At 41.8% G+C, this 18897-nt stretch overlaps 1 protein-coding gene across 1 annotated transcript in view; it reads left to right on the top strand.

The window, feature by feature from the left end:
• PIP4K2B (phosphatidylinositol-5-phosphate 4-kinase type 2 beta) overlaps positions 1 to 18897 on the top strand; it is a 551068-nt gene that overhangs the window by 212138 nt on the left and 320033 nt on the right. Inside the window, exon 2 of the mRNA XM_078645621.1 lies at positions 15057 to 15154. Within this exon, the coding sequence (XP_078501747.1) occupies positions 15057 to 15154 (98 nt within the window). The remainder of the gene's footprint in view (positions 1 to 15056; positions 15155 to 18897) is intronic.

The following is an 18897-nucleotide window of genomic DNA, read 5'->3' as shown; positions in this document are numbered from 1 at the left end:
CCTGTGGGCGACTGCTACACTAATATACATACAAAGTCCCCCTTTGTGTCTGCCCTGTTTACTCATAGACGCTGGTGAGTGAAATGTTTGAAAACCCTGTAGATGGATAGGAGAAATCACCCAAGTTTCCTGAAAGCACAGGATGGAGTACTGATTAACCACCCTTATCCAGTCTGGTAATGTAATTTTGGAGGAAAGTCCCGCCAGGTTCCAAGAGAGGAAGTGTAAATAGGAAGTTTTATTCCTATACCCCATGTCTGACGAGGAAATATTGTTAGTGGGTTTTTGGCCTAAGCATAATGCACCTTTAACTTTACCCCTTTCAATGGATTTTTCTCTATTACTAGCTCTGTTTATAGATAGGTTTTTGTCATACCCAACAACCGAATCCTCCTTAGTGGCGTTGAGGTGGTCAGAAGATCTTACAGCATACATTCTACCCTGGTTTTCTTCTCTGCTTTGAAAGAGTCACTCTACATCATCAAGACCATAGAGTGGCTCATAAAAGTTATGGCAGGGAAAGTTCCAGGACGAATTTATAAAAGGGGAAGGTTGAGCATAACCCACAGGGTTATATCGTGGTGTGGGCAATTGCCTATAATCAGTGAAAGGGAAAGATGTCTGGTCCCTTGCTCGGTACTGGGTGGGATATTTATCATAAAAGGGTCTTCTAGGCTGTGCCAATGAGGAATTATCATAAGAAATTTTTGATTGATGTGGCTTAAGCTGCATTAGTGATTCAGGGTAAAAATAAGCCAGAGGTTTAGGCGATATTGGACCCCTGCTAAACCCAGAAAACCAATCTGTGATATGGGTGATGACCCTTGGGTCTTTAAATGTGACGATTACAATGTCTCCATCAATATCCTTAGGGCGGATTCCGACCCAATTTGTTCTTCTTACCATTATTATATCGCCATTTATGTGGGGAGGTAGGGGTCTGTTCTCACGGAGCCAGAAAATCACCTTGTTTTTTAGGCTATGGTGATTTTCATAACCTCCTTTAGCAGATAATGGTAATGGTAAGACCCCCGTTAATACTATAACGTTTTGTGATGCCGCGGGGGGTAGGTCAGCATACCTTTCACGTGGACGTTTTTCATATTGTATGGCGGATTTATTTTTTTCTAGTATGGGCTGGGAATTGCCCATTTTTGCCGAAGCCATAAGGGAGTTTATTTGAAGCATTTGCTCCTGAGTATTAGGAGGTGCTTTTGGGAGGGGAACTGGATTTTGTTTTAATGCCACCTTATTAATTAGATTTGACGATTGGGTTTTTTGTTGATCAGAAGGGGTCATATCGTTTTTGGAGTTTTGAACCACGGTCTCTTGTTCTTTATTAGTCGTTTTTCCTGCAACTATCAGAGAAATGGGCTGTGTTATGGGCATGGAGGTTTTTAAAGTACTCTGAGTTTTATCACCATTTTTGAGGCTCGAAGGGGCTTCTTGGGCCCTTTTACCAGACTGATTGTGAGTCTGGGTTCCTAAAAAGGTGTCCAACTGAGTGCCTATTCTCTTCACTCTCTCGAGGATTGGTATTAATAGTGCCTTGATAAGGTGTTCCATTGCATCCACAAAGTCTTTAATTGTAGGGGGGACACTAGAAGTCAGTGTGTCCCGTGGTAAAATGGATGGTCCCTCTACTATCTGTAACAGTTCTTTAGTTAATTGATCCTCAGCCGATATGTGGGGTTTAGGAAACCTTTTTACTGGGGCTCTTTTTCGTCGTTTTTTGGGAGGAGATCGAATGATAGCCTGTTTCTTTTTGGATGGATTTATGGCGGGTAAGGATTTGTCTGGCCTTAATACGACGGGTAATGGTTGAAACATGGTTAACTTTTGTGTGACCAGGGGGGACGGGACTACTATGATGTCCGATGGAACAAACTCTGCAATCTTTGGCAAGTTTTGAGTGACCAGGTCAATAAGATCAATAGTTGCAGTGGTTGTGTTATTAGCCAATTGTAAAGGAGATGGAGTAGATGTGCCATTTTTCGGGGAAAAATAAGATTGAAACAATAAAGGAACGTTATCTGTATTCATTAGGTCCCCATCAACGTTTTCCATGGACAAATTTAAAGGGAGAGGCTCAGGGGTAGGTGTCAGATAAGGATCTAAATTGGTGTTTTTAAGTTGCTCTATGGATTGTCGCCGCGCGATGCGGCGCTCAGCCAGAGCCAGATCTCTGTCTTGTTCGCCAATTGCCTTAGAAAAGAATTTATCCAATGGTCCCAAGATTGAGCTCCCTTCAACAGTTTTGTGGCCTTCAGTTCCCGATTTAGACATCGTCACTAACCGGAAAGGTGTATTTACCGTGCAGGACACCTAATGGAGTAGGCCCAGCCCGGCCTTGTCAGGCCTTTGAGGGTCGTAGAGGGCCCGCCCTTTGCCCGGGCTTCGCTCCGTGCGCCGCCCCGCGCGCGTCCCGCGTCGCGGTAGGGTGGATGATGTTAATATACGTATCGCCGGTGGGCGTGTCCGTGGGCGTGTCGCCTGGGGGAAGAGGAACCAGCTGGTCAGTGTAGGGATTGCTGGTCCTCGCAGTCCCCCAGGTTAAGCGGGTAGTTCTTTCTCTGCCTCTGACCCTGTGGACTCAAGCTGGGAGCGCTAGACAGAGCGTGCCGACCGCAGCTCTTGCTCACACCAGCGGAGTCCTCGGGGAGGCAGCACCTGGCAGCAAACAGAGAAAGTCCTCTTCAAACAGCGGTGATTCAGCGGGAGCAAACAGCCAAGGAGAGTGAGTGGCCATTCAAATCATAACCATATTGCCTGCAAAGTAACAACTGCACTTGTGACTGCCTGTTATGTAGTAAAATATTGGAATATTTTGTGTTTAGCAGGGTTCCTAGAGCTTTGGGCCAGTGTCGCTCCACCTGCTGCACCAATGAAATCATGACCTTAGTACCTGTAAGGTAATTGCTCTTGGGGATGCTTATTTAGTAGTTAAATATAGCAATATGTGGTCTTAAGAGGAGTTCTGACAACTTTTGGGAATGGTGCCCCTGCACCTGCAACACCATTGAAATCATGTCCCTAGTGCCAGCTACATCACTGCAGTTGTGACTGCCTGTTTAGTAGTAAAATATAGTAATACTATGTCTTTAGTTCTGTGTTACTGCACCGTTCAAATCTTGATCCTATTGCCTGCTAGATAAATGCACTTGTGACTGTCTTGTTTGTAGTAAAATTTAGCAATAATCTGGGTTTAGTTGGGGTCCCCAGAGCTATTGGCCCCAGTGCCACTGCACCTGCTTCACCATTTGAATCAAGTCCCTGTTGTTTGCAAGGTAACTGCACTTGCGGTTGCCTGTTTGGAATAAAATATAGCAATATTAGGTGTTTCATGGGGCTTCTGGAGCTTTTGGTCCCGATGCCGCTGCACTTGTTACTCCATTTAAATCACGCCCATTTGAACTGCAAGGTAACTTCAATTGTGACTGCCTGTTTACTAGTAAAGTATAGCAATATTAGGTTTTTAGAGTAGTTCTGACTAATTTTTGACCCAGTGCCACTGCACCTGCTGCACCATTCAAATCATTATCCTAGTGCCTGAAAGAGAACTGCACTTGTGACTGCCTGTATTGTAGTAAAATATAGCAATATTAGATGTTTAGTGGGGTGCCTAGATCTTTTGGTCCCATTATCACTCCACCTGCTGCACCATTTAAATCCTGACCCTGTTGTCTGCAAGGTAACTGCACTTGTGACTGTCTGTTTAGTTCGAAATGTTAGCAATATTCTGGGTTTAGAGAGGTCCTTGGAGCTGTTGGCCCTGGTGCCACAGCACCATTCCAATCAAGTCCCTTTAACTGCAAGATAACAACAGTTGTGACAGTGTTTTTACTAGGCAAATGTAACAATAATGTGTTTGGAGTAGTTCTGACAGCTTTTGGGCCTGGTGCTACAGCACCTGTTGCACCATTCAAAGCATGTCCCTGTTGTCTGCAGGGTAACTGCACTTGTGTCTGCTTGTTTAGTAGTAAAAATAGCATAGCTCTTGTATATTAACTTTTTTTTATTGTGCCATGTTTATATTACAATATTTAGAATTTGATCATAACAACCAAATTGGATAATGTCTACAAGGTGTAAAGAAAGATACTGAGGCATGAATAGGAAATTCCACAAACATTCTAAGGCTAAAGCATCTGCTTCACACACCTAAGTAATAATTAAAAGCAAGCATTGTAACATACTGTTAGAAGCTGTCTGCCTTTTCCGTGGGAAGAGATGTTATCTTGACTATGAATGGGACTTAAACAGTGTGAACAACTTTAGAAGAAGTATCGTAAATGCGTGCAGCCAGGGGAAGTTAACAAAAAAAAAGTTCCACACAAGAGTGAATGAAGTTAGTAATTCGGCTATGGAAACGGACAAGAGCCACCTAAACCTAAAATTAACTTATTCTCTCTATTTCCTTGAATGATATTTTATTTTTTGGTTGTTGAGGGGTTTATCAGTTTCAGTGTGTTTACAATGATGAGAGTTGCTTTCTGTCCGATGGGAGGATAACCAGCAATACATTTGACCAAGGGGCAAGACTCACTCGCCTTTGCATAATCTCTTCTTAGCCTGAAAATTAGCTGGAGCTATTCTTCCTGGCCACCCATGTAAGAATCCAATTTGCCTAGACAGTTTTTCCTTAGTGCATGATTCAGCAGTTGTAGTGCTTTTGTGTTTGAGATAGGTGACTGACTGACTGACTGACTGAAATACTTGTAGAGTGCACAAATGCTGCGGCGTCTTGGCGCTAAAGATACAAAGAGTAGGGGAAGGCCATGGGGCAGATCGTTTTAAATAAAAAGGTTATCCGGTTGTTCAAAAAATTCTGGGTGACTGATATCTACCATAAAATTCTTAATGTACTTTATCCAATAGATATTTAATACGTGATTGGAGTCACAGCAGTCCTTGACCAAAGAGCGATTAAATTCCAGTTGGTCCGAGGTCCAAATCTTGTGCCAAAGAAGGACTGGCTGTATTCTTATCAGGTCGGTTAGATATTTAGTACCCAGTTCAGAGTGGCACACAAAATTTGAACAGCTAGTCTGGAGTGGCAAAAGATTTTTTTAAAGCATTTTCAATCACCTGAAGTGGTTCCAGATCCTTATGACCCCACAACTCTGAGCCATACATGGCAACAGTTGTACATTTTGCATTGTAATGCTTTAACATTTCTCCCGGCGGTTTACAACCCATTTACCTTGCCAAATTACACAATGGATCTGATAAATTGCAATTTTTTTGACTTAATGGAGCTTTTCCAATTCCCCTTATGCCCAAATAGGTAAATGTAGGAGTTAGAGGGATTACTTTTAGCTCTACATAGATATTGCGCATTGTACTAGAGCTTCTGCCTACCTTCATGGCATAAGTTTTACTTCTATTACGTTTCAGCCCCAGATGATCCATAAAGTGCACAAAATGGTCAATTCTTCCCAAAAGATTCTATAAGGATGAAGAAAATCTTAATTTTTTTGAGGACTTTGGAGCCAAGTTTCAAGGAATAAGAACATAACTATTTTCACTTGATGGTTGGGAAAATGAATCACTATAATGCTGATGTTGTGGTCTCAACTGATGATTTTCTGTGAGATCATCTTTATATGCTGCTCTTAAGAATTAGTCTCAATTCTCATTACTTTGATGCATACTTTGATGCATACAGTCACACTGATGTTGCTTTGTACGATAAGACATGGCCCTATGCCATTGTACTAAAAAAAGTAATTAAAATACATTGTTTTGCTTAGTTCCACAAAGCAATTAGTAATACTCTCTGTTAGGCCATCCAGGATCATAAGCAGTGTTGCCAAAAGATTTCAATGAATTTGGATTCATTAAGATTTTTCTCAACTTGATTTACGTTCAGTTAATTCCATGGTTTACAAAGGATCACAAATAGTCTCTGTGACCTAGCTATATGAGGATTATTTTTTATTGTTGCTTAGCTTAACCTACCACAACATAGTACAACTGATGGAAACTGCATTTTCACCTAAATACCGTGGCAATTATTTTTTATTTAAAAAATCCTTTATCAATGTCATGCTTATTAGATATGGCTAAAGTCACTACGTCTTCTAGCATGGCTGGTATGGTGCATTATAAATTAAAAGTAATATTACTGATGTCCTCACCTGCTCCAATAGATGGCTGGTTATGTATAAGCACTTGTACCAGCAGCGTCAGACTGGTTTAATGAGATGGTTAAATGGGGAAGAGCGGAAAGCATAGAGTTACAAAGAGAGGAAAATAGAGGTCTGCGAAACAACCTATCTCAATGGAGTGGAATGTGATGTTTGAAGAGCTTATAGCAAAGGTGATACCTATAGTTTAAAGTATTGGAAGAATCCAGTGCGAGGCATGGAGATGTATTGGGCAGGTTGCACATCACCAGAGGTTGTGGAAGATGTCTTCCACAACAGCTGTCAACTCTACCTGTAGACAAAGTGATGGTTGTAAAATAACCAGATGAAGGGAGGACACACAAATAAGGTGTTATAATAATTGACTCAACATTGTTGTACCTCACCCCATTGGTTGGGGAGGGGCCTGGAATTACCGCACTCAGTAGCTCGTGTGGGGCATCTCCAGACACCCTCTTCAGAACTTTCTTTACATGCGGAAAGTCAGAATAGGACTGTACCTGCTGTCCGTGCCCTTGTGCCAGGGCAAAGTAGTAGACTCCAAACGCCAGTTGGCCTACCCCTTTTGTAAGCTAAAGGGCGGCATCAAGCCACAAGAGGACTTTTAATGGAAGCACCCAGCTGACCAGTGGGAACTGGACCCTACTGTTAGCCTCTGCCTGACACCTTGTAAGCCTCCAAGGACATCCCTGGAGGTTCTGGAGAACTTTAGAAATGTAAACCTGTGGTTGCTTAGGAGGCAAAAGGCAGTCTTTGACTAGGACAAACCTGATTGGTATATCTGACCTTCATTCCATCATGGTCAGCCTCAAATTGCAGTTAGCTCCTGGTCTGCTGCAACTGTTTTCATTGTCATTTTGTGCTTTTGGTGCTATTTCTACTTAAAGCTTTAAAAATTCATATTGGTTTTAACACAAAGCGTATAAAATAGCCAAATTATTAGATAATTTAGGAAATGAAACTGCAGTTGAGCTTTTGAAATCAGGGTTTGTAGGAGGCAGCAGGACATAGCCACATACTTTTCAATGCGTAGGTAAGGATTAATGCTGAGAAACTATGTTAAAGTCTCCGTAAGAAGGCCTAATAATAATGGTGAAATCTGGTACCCTACTCTACTCAGTCTGCTAATTGAAAGTGGGTTGGATATTCGGCAGTTCAGTTCCATACACCACCCTGAATCACATGCTGAAATCTATGAACATCCACTTTACTTGGTCTAATGCCTTTCTGGCATCCATGGATAGTAGTGCCAATCTTTTTGAAGTTGTCTACAATGCTTAAGCTAATATTTTCGTTATATCCTGCTTACCTCACACGTATAAAGACAGGCTGACCTGGATGGATTAACCCTGGTATTTGCATGCCAAAACAGATGATTAGAATCTCTGTGAATATTCTAAGATGCGTGTTAAGAACAGACATCAGAAGGTAGGAACCACAATTAGGGATTAAGAAAAATAATGCTTCAGTCATAGAGTTTGTAACATGAGTAATTCTTGACAACTGGAACATGGCTCAAGGACAGCAAAATAAGTCTTAAAGATAATAGGAGTTAATGGGCGAATCGGCTATGGTTTAATTATTCTTGCATTAAGCAAGGCACATACTGTTTTTAATAGCATACTCCGTTCAGCTGCATTTCTCTATCTACGATGTGCATTGTGCAGAAATATCGGGTGGAATTATGGTGCTCCACATTCTAAACCTGTGTGACCTTGCCAAGGGATAGGAACATAATGTAATACTTTTCTTTACATAATTTACTATATTCTGTACTGCTCAGATTGCACTACAAAAATCCAAATTCACACAATAGATACCTTAATTACCATCTCATTAAAACCCAAAATAGCATATTAGTCACGCTGATAGTGATGGTTAATGATAAGAGCAGATCATGTTGTTAACTTGCAACCCATGAATTTCCAAGTAATCCAAGCAACCCATGAATTTCCAAGTAATCCAAGCCACCTCTGGCACGTGTAAGATACCAAAATCTGTTGCTTTTTTCATGTAAAGGTGCATAAAAGGCATATCATATGAGCCAGTGTAGGTTTCATTTAGGGCTGTTAAGTTACAAAACCCCTCTTTAGCATGTCACCTTTTCTTGTGTAAGGATGCATTTACAGAATATTGAAAACCCTGCTTCCTGGTGTTGTATACACCTGATAGAAATCCTAAAGACATCATCTATCAAACATACTTTGAAGGGGTACCAGTGAATATGCCCCATAGAACAAGAATAAAAAGATACCTTTAAGTTGTTCTGTCCTGTTATTAACGGTTTTTCCAAATGAGACTCATCCCTCTTTGGATAGAGGCAGATGTCACTAAACAAAATGTGCAATGAAAATCAGGAGGTTTTGATAGCAATGTTTGATTATGCTAGATTCTTTCCCAGATTACGAAAGAGGTATTAGTGTAGCATTCCGATGGAGTAGTGCAGGTTGTAGTTCAAAGGCTGAATGTAGTTGTTCTTACGTAAATACTGTATTTGTTTCTAGTATTCTTCGATTCATGGTATGGAAAATTGTCAATCAAGTTATAGTTATTTTTAACAGTATTTTACCATGTGTCTTGCATACACAAATTCAGTTCTCTAGAAGGGTCTATATTTCCAGGGCTGCTTGAAAATCAACGAGACCACAGTCTGTCAGGGTTATTTCTTTATCAGCCTATTTTGCTTCTGTTTGCTTCCATGGATTTCTCAACCTTGGGTTTCCACAATATCCGGCATAGCACTTCAGTTATGAGTTTATTCTCTAAACTCTGAGTTCTCATCTGGGCAAGGGATTCAGAACGAAAGTGCAAGAATCTCCGATGACCAAATTCAACTTTGTTTTCTCATCTTCCCCATTCTAGCTGTCTGGGCCAGCACACCATGCATCATCCATTTTTGGAAGTGGTGCAACCCCAACTCCAGGAGATGCATATGCATTGGACAGTTAAACCTGCAGACCCTGGAGGCACACGTTCAGACCCATAGGCAATAGCAGCAGGTAACCATAGTTATGACCAGGTGCTCTGCAAATTCTAAAGTCCCCCACTACTTCAGTATCTGTCGAATACAGCACAATCCATGTGAATACAAAGTATTTAAACTGTTCTGGCATGTGGTCTCACATGTGGAAAAGATTTACTTTAGTATGCTGATGAGAAATAAAAGTTAAACAACATCGAGCACTCTACCAATCTATAAAATTGCTTCTGACTAGGACATTTCATCACTGCCAGTCATTTTACATCAGCTTCAGACTTTCAACTACAAATTCTACCATTCAAGGTGGCTAGCTTTCCATACATAATTTTCTAGATTACAGACAGAATTACATCATTTCAAGTTCTGCAGTCTCTTTATTCAGTAGCTAGTGGGTTGTCTTAAATATTCTGTACTGTATTTTCCCTAAGCAACATGAATATTTGGTAACAAAACCATGAATAGAGTTAACATAACCTAAAGCCCTCAGGTACAGTTCCCATGCCCCCCAACTATCGCTGCTTGGATTGGACAGTACTTGGTTGCACTCTGCTACAGTCAGCCAGACTTTGCATGCAGTCAGTCAGACTTTGCATGCAGTCAGACTGGTTATGCATACAGTCAGTTAGGTTAATTTGTCATTCACAGCCGTTGCAGAGGATGCCAACGCACACCAAAGGGCTGCTGAGAGATGGGTGACATGCAGAGGGAGGAAGTTGATCTTAGGGTACCCAGCAGTGAAGTTTGGAGTCAATGACTAGGCAGCTTGGAGTTCATGTTACTAAATGGCATGGACCTCTACATCTAAACATGAAGAGAATCATTGGAGAATTTCAAAAATCTGTGAGCACTGAACAACCACAAAAACTGTGGTTGAGTTTGATAAAGCAGATTGTTTCAGTGTCACTTGCACCAGAATAGCAAGCAGTTCTGTATGCAACTAAGGAGTTTAGAAGCTCTAAAACTGCTGCAGATTCCTAGTCCTAGCACTTGTCTACGACTACAAATATGGTGCTTTCCATGCAATTAAGAGGGCATGCGCCTGACTGCCAAACTTCAAGAGGACTTCCTTTATCGAAATGCTAGTTTAGGTGCAAGGTAAGAATCTTGTCCAGTAATTTGCCAAAAGTGGAAGGCTATCTGTAGGTCTTAAACTACTAGCGTCGTCTGGACCCGAGATTGGCTTTTTTGCAAAGAGGAATAGCAGGGCCTATGTAAATGGCTTAGGCTCAAAGCCTTGTGATGTGACAAATGAATAATAAAGCAAAAAGATGAAGAAAATAGCTACAGAAAGTAGGAGTGTAGCTGTCCAGGTTGTATCTACAGCCTCTTCACAACAAGGAGCTTTAGAGGGAAAAACACACCAGGCCGCTCTCCACTCATCAATCATCAATACAATAAAGGCCTGGCTATTAAAGAGAGTAAATTATTTTTTAATCTCAGGACAGACTTCTGACGTGGGGATATATCTACCTCCAGCCAATCTCTGGCAAAATCTCCAGTTTAATCCAATCCTAGAACCCCCAATTCAAATGTCTTAAAAATGAACTGCAATCAGTCAATCCGCAAATATATATCCTACCCCAAAACATAGGAGTGAAGAACACTTACACAAAATAAGTGAGGCACCTCACGTACGCAACACCAGGGAGGCTACCGGCACCAGTATGCCCACGTTTATCATCGGTTGCCCACTCACTGAAAAACCAGAATTGTGTCCAGTAAAAAGACAAAAGAGCAGAAAGAAAGAATTAACTGTCCCAAAACAAAGAACCCCTTGATTTACAAAGGACCATGTGTTCTATACAATTAAAATTGAGATACGACTCAGTTAGATTGCCCTCTTTATTCACAGTCATTAGCTTACTCAGGTTAAAAGCACTGCATGTTGCTATCCTTTTCAAAGTAGGTCTAAAAGGACAGCTTGTCAATATAACCTTTGAGTAAAGAGAGGGTGTCCTCTTCAGAGATTAAGAATACGTTTTCAGGTGCTCTAGCTAATGTTTTTGACGTGTTTTGAATGATACTTAGCCAAACGTCAAACATCTGAAGATGGCACCCTCACAAATCAACCCTGTACCTTTTTTTTAAAGCAAAGAAGCCTTTTTCCCCCCTCATTGTTGCAAGATATTGTTACAGCTCCTCTAAGTAGGACTTACCTTGGCGTCATCTAATTGTTTTGCTTTCTTGCCCATCGTAGTGTGCTAAATTTGCATTCACTTTTCAAAATGGCTTTATGATCTACGAGAAGTTGAATTTCGTAAACAAATGCTCATTTTAATTTAGAGCACTAGAGGGAGATAGTGATAAGGGAGGGAAGCTGGAGCTTTAGAAAATAGGTGCATGCTTCTGTTTGATATTTTTCAGTGTCTACACTTGATCTGTCTGAAGTTCAGTTAGAAAGCTGCTCTAAACAGGTTAGTTTTGTAGAGTTAACTGAATAATATGGAGTTGGGTTCAAATCTAAAGGTAGGATTGAGACTCTTCCAGAGTCTGGGGCCCTGTACTCCTAGAGATCTAGCTCCATATTTCATCTTCTTTATAGATAGATCATGAGCAGACATTTCTGTTGATATGCAATTATTCTGTAGGTATTTAGTTCTTTACCTCAGCAATCTTTGTGGTCTATGCACAGAACCTTGATTTGTAGGTCTCGACTATTATAGCCCGCAAGGGATAAATAGACGAGAGTATAGTGGGCAAACCAAGGTCTTAAACCATTGCGGATTTCGGACAGTTCGTGTGGTGCACTCGTGCGGAAAGCTCGTCCACATCAAAGCCATCAGCCTCCCTCCCACAGGCATATGTTACTTCCCCAGCGTGCGCAGTGCGCGCTCGGCCTCACTTCTCCTCCCCCCCTAATTGCATCCCTGCTTTCACTTTCACGGCCGTGAGCTTCACTTCAAAGGGATCCGCTCCCCCGCCCTCTGCTACACAGTACAAAGGAATGCGCATTCCCGGCCGCTGGAGAGTATAATGGGCAAACTGAGGTCTTAAACCATTGCGGATTTCGGACAGTTCGTGTGGTGCACTCGTGCGGAAAGCTCATCCACATCAAAGCCATCAGCCTCCCTCCCACAGGCATCTGTTGCTTCCCCAGCGTGCGCAGTGCGCGCTCTGCCTCACTTCTCCTCCCCCATAATTACATCCCTGCTCTCACTTTCACGGCCGCGAGGCCGTGAGCTTCACTTCAAAGGGATCTGCTCCCCCACCACCTGCTTCATAGTACAAAGGAATGCGCGTTTCCCGGCCGCTTTTCATTATTTCTTTCGGCGATGTTCTTGTTTATATTGTTCGTGTCTTTAGGGGCCCTTCTATGACGATACCTGCTGCTCGACTCCCACCTACTGGTGTAAGTTGGGCTGACAAAGTAAAAGCAAACCATGGTGGCACTTCGGTCTGCATAGAGGTTGTAAACTCGTTTTTTGTGCCTTTCTGCCCTCTGTTAGACTCGTTTTTGTGCCTTTCTGCCCTCTTAGACTCGTTTTTCCCTTGTTTTCTGCCCTTATGCCCTCTGTTAGTCTCGTTTTTTGTGCCCTTCTGCCCTCTGTTAGACTCGTTTTTCCCTTGTTTTTCTGCCCTCTGTTAGACTCGCTTTTTGTGCCCTTCTGCCCTCTGTTAGACTCGTTTTTCCCTTGTTTTTCTGCCCTTCTGCCCTCTGTTAGACTCGCTTTTTCTGCCTTTCTGCCCTCTGCATCACCACATCATCACTCAGCGCTACCCCAGCATCACTCAGCGCTACCCCAGCATCACTCAGCGCTACCACATTATCACTCAGCGCCACCACATTATCACTCAGCAGCACCACTCAGCACCACCTCAGCACCACTCAGCACCACCACAGCACCACCACAGCACCACCACAGCACCACCACAGCACCACTCAGCACCACCACAGCATCACTCAGCAGCACCACTCAGCACCACTCAGCACCACTCAGCACCACCACAGCATCACTCAGCACCACCCCAGCATCACTGAGCACCACTCAGCATCACCACAGCACCACTCAGCATCACCACAGCACCACTCAGCACCACCACATTATCACTCAGCACCACCACATTATCACTCAGCACCACCACATTATCACTCAGCACCACCACATTATCACTCAGCACCACCACATTATCACTCAGCACCACCACATTATCACTCAGCACCACCACATTATCACTCAGCACCACCACATTATCATTCAGCACCACCACAGCATCACTCAGCACCACCACAGCATCACTCAGCACCACCACAGCATCACTCAGAACCACCACAGCATCACTCAGAACCACCACAGCATCACTCAGAACCACCACAGCATCACTCAGCACCACCACAGCACCACTCAGCACCACCACAGCACCACTCCGCACCTCCCCAGCATCACTGAGCACCACCCCAGCATCACTTAGCACCCCTCTGCATCACCACAGCATCACTCCGCTCCACCCCAGCATCAATCTGCGCAACCATTCAACAACAACTGGTTCAAATATGTTCTCTCAATGTTTCAAGCTTTATTACAAATGTCACAAAAAGATGTTAATATTTCACTTCTGTTCTTGGATTTTCGTCACAATTAAATACACTGAACATAATCTTCACAAAAGTTATTTACAAAAGTTTAAGCTACAAATACAAAACATGTTGCATTACAAATGCTATAGGTGTCACATTTGCGAAAGTTATAACTATTGGCATTGTAAATGACAAAGCTATTAATTTAGCTATTTTCAAAACCAACACATAAATAAAAAAATTGTCATTTACAAGACCAATAGCTCAAACCTTCCTAATGCGAGACCTATTGCATTGCAAATGCTTGTTGACCTTAGCTTGTACTGGAAGCCAGTAGAGGGCGTTCACTTTAGCTTGATGTGATCATTTGCAGAGGCGTATTTGTGCTCTGGTTATGTAACTTTTGTCATCTCCTAAGAAGTTTCTTAGGGAGAAAAGGGTCTACGTTCTGGGTTCAGAACTCTGCTACCTCATGAATAATTTCGTAACAATTTTTTTGCCTTTGACCAGGCATAGCTGTTTCTTTGGCTTGGTTCCGGCTCTACAAATACTAAATGCACACATGCATATTATTAGAATAGTCTAGATGAGACATGACAACACAGCTGTCAGTTTGGAGTGTTGGGAGGATTTTATGAACTAGGTAGAAGAGTTGGGTATTAATATTCTCAACAATTGTGTGCGTAAGAGTTGGAGTTGGAAAATATCCCTAGATTGTTAGCTTTTAGGCTAGGGTGTAAGTTTAAGGCAATGTCAAGTTCAGTTTCTCCTTTCAGGAGAAAGTCCGTCTTGGCTCCTTTCAGGCAGTGGAAGTGGTCCTTTATACAGTGGAGCATATGGTCTGTGATGTTGGCTGAATTGTTGTCTGTCATGAAATTGGTTTGCAATTAATCGCATATATTTGGATGTGTATATATGGTTCTGCATGAGTAACTACGTGGGCGGACATATATAAATGTGGAACAGGATGCATGAGAGGGATGATCAATAACATTAACATGGTAGAGGGAATATTCCTTCCCATATTGTAGCAATAATAAGCGTGCTTTTCATCAGTAAAATAGCAAATGTTTGAGTTCAGTTGCTTTAGCCTCCGTGTCGACATGTATCTTTGTTGTTTCACAATCACTTATCAACTGGAATGGTATTTGTTTTCAAGACATACGAATCCTGAATTGAATACGCTTACATTTTAAGGTACCTAACATTTAGTACAAATGTAAAAAAAAGAAAGCAACAAAGTCACACATTATTGTGATGTGCTTCCAGTGAGAACATTTTTAACTGAGACTTAAAGCTGAATGCAGTCTCATCTGAAGTTTCCTTTCTGAGCTGTACACTTGCAGTCTGAAATTATGTAGAATGAGTTGTTGACTAGCATTCTAAAAGGTATTTTTGCTTTGTCTTTCAGATCAATGAGTTGAGTAATGTTCCTGTCCCGGTCATGTTGATGCCTGATGACTTTAAAGCCTACAGCAAGATTAAGGTGGATAATCACCTTTTTAACAAGTAAGTGTACTCCTTGTACATACCACCTAATATTGACAGTTCCTAATGTTTTGCAGAGTATTCATTGTAATTTCGCAGTTTGTCATTTAAAGTATGTGCATTTAATTACGTGTTTAAACAGAAACTTTCTGCAAGGCACGTCAAGGTTAAAGTCGACAAAGCCTAATTTCTCCAGCACATGTTCACTGGTTTAATGTGGTTGCATGTTTCTAGACTTAATTTCTGAAGCTACTGTTTAAACTAGACTGAGATCCCAATTTCAACCTGTTATGTTAATATGCAGGGAAGTTATTTTGATCGTTATTTTACATGTGTGTAGTGCCAGTCACCATTGTTATAGCACGCAGCATATTCTGTATCTTGGCACCATGTTGTGCTGATCTAGGAAGGCCATTGAACTTGACGAACCATTGTTTGATAGAGAATGTTTTGTTGATTGACTTAAGGTTAGAAATAGTTTTTGTGGAAGTAAAGTGAGTTTAGTCTTAGAGCATCTTATGTGGGTAGTCTAAATGACTTTTCTGGTTTCATTGGGGGGTGTTGATCTGATGCTCGGCTTAGTGGTCTTTATTTATATGCATCACTATTTAACTTTTGCTCTTACTATGTCATTTTTTAAAATTGGTAATTGTCTTCTATTGCAAAATCCATAAATACATACCAAAGCAAAATCAATTACCATGTCTTTCGTGTGATGATTTGTTAAATTCACAATGCTTTTCTCTGTGTGTAAATAGGGAATATGTTGGTGTGGTGTGTAACAGTAGTTGATTTGGCCACTCTTTTGTTTGGCTTTGGACATGTGTTGGTTGCTGTACTCATGAAAGTGTACTCATGAAAGTGGTAGGGTTCGGTCTACATATACTGTGTGCGTATGACCATTTGGAGGTGAGATTGAAATGATGACGTGTGTTGGTGGTTGAAGTGTGCTGTTGAATGCTCGAAGAAGGCTAAATGTTCTTGAAGGGGGGTGCTGTACGTGGTAGTAAGGATTGATTGAAAAGATGGTGGTGTGAGCACTGCATTGAGTGATATGTGCATTGTGAAATCGATATTTTGTAAACCAGAGGTGCTTTAGATCTTTATGCGGTGTTAAGCATAAACTGCTGAAGTGGCCTCCTATTCTGCTTCACTAAACTGCTAGTTCTCTGCCATCTTTACTAAGCCTCTGATAATAAATAGCTCACATTTATTATCAGGTATACTGTGCTCCCAGAGAGTCTGGTCTAAAAACCAGTGTCAGGCCATTTCCAGGGGCACAGGAACAAGGCACCTACTGCAACCACTCTGAATTGCTAAGGAGTAAAAATGCTCATTAACTTGAGAGCTTCTAAGACAAGATTGATGAAGAAGCTAAAAAATATGAACAACTAAGTTCCACTAGCATCATCACTAAACGCTGCCCCTCAGTATATTATTTCCCTTCATTCACATATCCCTCAATCTTGGCACAAGTCTCATTGTAATAGTTTGGGGCAGTGAATTTCAATTGGATTTGGTAATGCCTAATTCTTAGTGATGTGCAGAAAACACAAGCTAAAATGAACAGTTAATCATAATCATCTGAGAGCCATAGCAGCAGAACGAAGCATGAATGCTGTGATGAAGTTTGGCCCCTTTGTATTCATTTTTATTTTTTATTTACTCATTTATAGAACGTGAACGAATCATCCCCGAGGGGATCTCTCGCCGATTCTAGAAATGGGTACTCCTAGGCGAGGATCACCTAGAACCGCCAGGTCTTTAGTAGTTTCTTAAAACTGGATAGCTCGGCACAGGAGAGTTTATTTTTTAGATAAGCAGGGCCTTTCCCCTGTAGTAACCTGAAGACCACTCAGAGCACCACCTGTATTTAGATAGTAGATCTTCCCTTATTCCAACAAACAACAAATTACCGTAGTCAAGTCGACTCACCAGGAGTGACTGGATAAGGGTTATTCTTGCTGAGAGAGGGATCCAGGGAAAGATCTTTCTGAGCATCCCCATTGTTCCGAAGCAGGTGCCTGACGGTGTCTTCACCTGCTCCTCCATTTATTTATTTATTTCATTTCTAAAGCGCTCTATCACCCAACAGGCATCCTGGCGCTGGCAAACTCAAGTACAAGGTAGAGAAACGTGCAGAGGAGAGGCAGGGGCAGAGACCACCCAGAAGAATACAGCAACTTAGATTTTCGGAAACAATATCAATCCTGATGCCGACTTCTTGGCCCAGTTTTTAGGGGAGGATGCCTCTCCCAGCTCAGCAGGCCACACATCAGGAGACCAGATTCCTTCGGCCTCTCCGAACAGCAATATCTCTGTTTTAGAGGAGTTGAGCTGTAGAAAGTTCTTCCTCATCCAGATCGCAATGCTAGACATGCAGTTTTTAAATTTTGATTGAGTTGATGTAATGTCCTTCTCAATTGGAACAATCAACTGCGTGTCGTCGGTATACGAGATGGTGTCGAACCTATAGCCTCTAATGATTTCAGCCAGGGAGGTCACGTACACATTAAATAGGGTGAAACTCAGGACAGATCCCTGAGGAACTTTGGAGGTTTCTACTTTTGTAATTGGTTTTATCCAGCTGTATCCGAGTGGTACTTGCCCATGTTAAATTCTTGCTTAGATCTCTCTAGTCAATTCAAGATGCCACCCCACTAAACCCTCTATTTCCTTCCTCATTTGATTGGATCTGTTGATAATAGATATGCTTGCCACTGCATTAGATATAAATAATGAGTTTGCCATATCTATTCAAACCTTGTACGGCCTACCAGGTGAAGAGACCAATGTATCCCATAATTGTCACCTGTTAGCCGGGGGCACTCAGAGGAGGTGCACTCAAGGCAGTGACACGAAGTCAACCTTCTGGCTCCCAAAAAACACTCTAGTGAGACGAAGCAAGAAAATACCCCACATTAGGGATTGTCAACTGATGTACCTTTGAAGACACTAGTGACCAGACCTACATCCTGACTGGCTGGTTTTGCTTTATTTCATCTTTGGCTTATTTTCACTTCTTAATGCAGAGAGGTTCACAGGCCATGAAGAAGGCACCTACACCTCATTAGAGGGTGAGTATACAGTATAAAAATGGTGTCCCCTCTATATGGTTTGAATTAACCTTCATTGGTAATAATACTACACTTTGGTGGATGTCTGGAATCTTTATTCTAGTCCCCAACGAGGTAGTTCGGAGTTTTAGCTCGCACTTAGATCGAATATACCACTGGAAGCCCAAAGATGCAAGCCACCTTCTAGGTGGGTAAAGGCTTTCCGTCCTATTAACAAGCGATCATTGATGTTCTAGGCTTGGGATATCATTTGGTTGTTTGATTTTCTTAAGGAACTTATACCAGGACCTTGAACATCTTCTTATCACCTTTGTGCCACCTACCCATTGTGAATTTTGCACCTTGTTCTGGCATCATTTCCTCCAACTCCTCCAGAAATTGAGAGCAGAAATTGTTACCACGTTGGAGTAGCAAGAACAGATTTTATTTGCAATTTTTAACTTATATAGTTCACAGTCTAGTATTAAAGGCTAGGAGTTGGAGACTGGGGTAGTCCTATGCAAGTAGGAGAACCTGATCATGAAGAATATAACACGGTAATTGACTTTATTTCTGATGAGTATTTTCATCAGAATCTGCCTTTCCTAGAAGAGAGAGAACTTGCGTAGAGTCTCATGATCTGAGCATCAGTGGACATGGCAGGATTATTCACAAAAGATGTATTGATTTACTGAACTCTTTATGCTA

Source organism: Lissotriton helveticus, chromosome 5_1 (genome assembly GCF_964261635.1).
Source record: "Lissotriton helveticus chromosome 5_1, aLisHel1.1, whole genome shotgun sequence".
NCBI classification, from domain to species: domain Eukaryota; kingdom Metazoa; phylum Chordata; class Amphibia; order Caudata; family Salamandridae; genus Lissotriton; species Lissotriton helveticus.
This window is presented reverse-complemented; position numbering and strand designations above follow the sequence as displayed.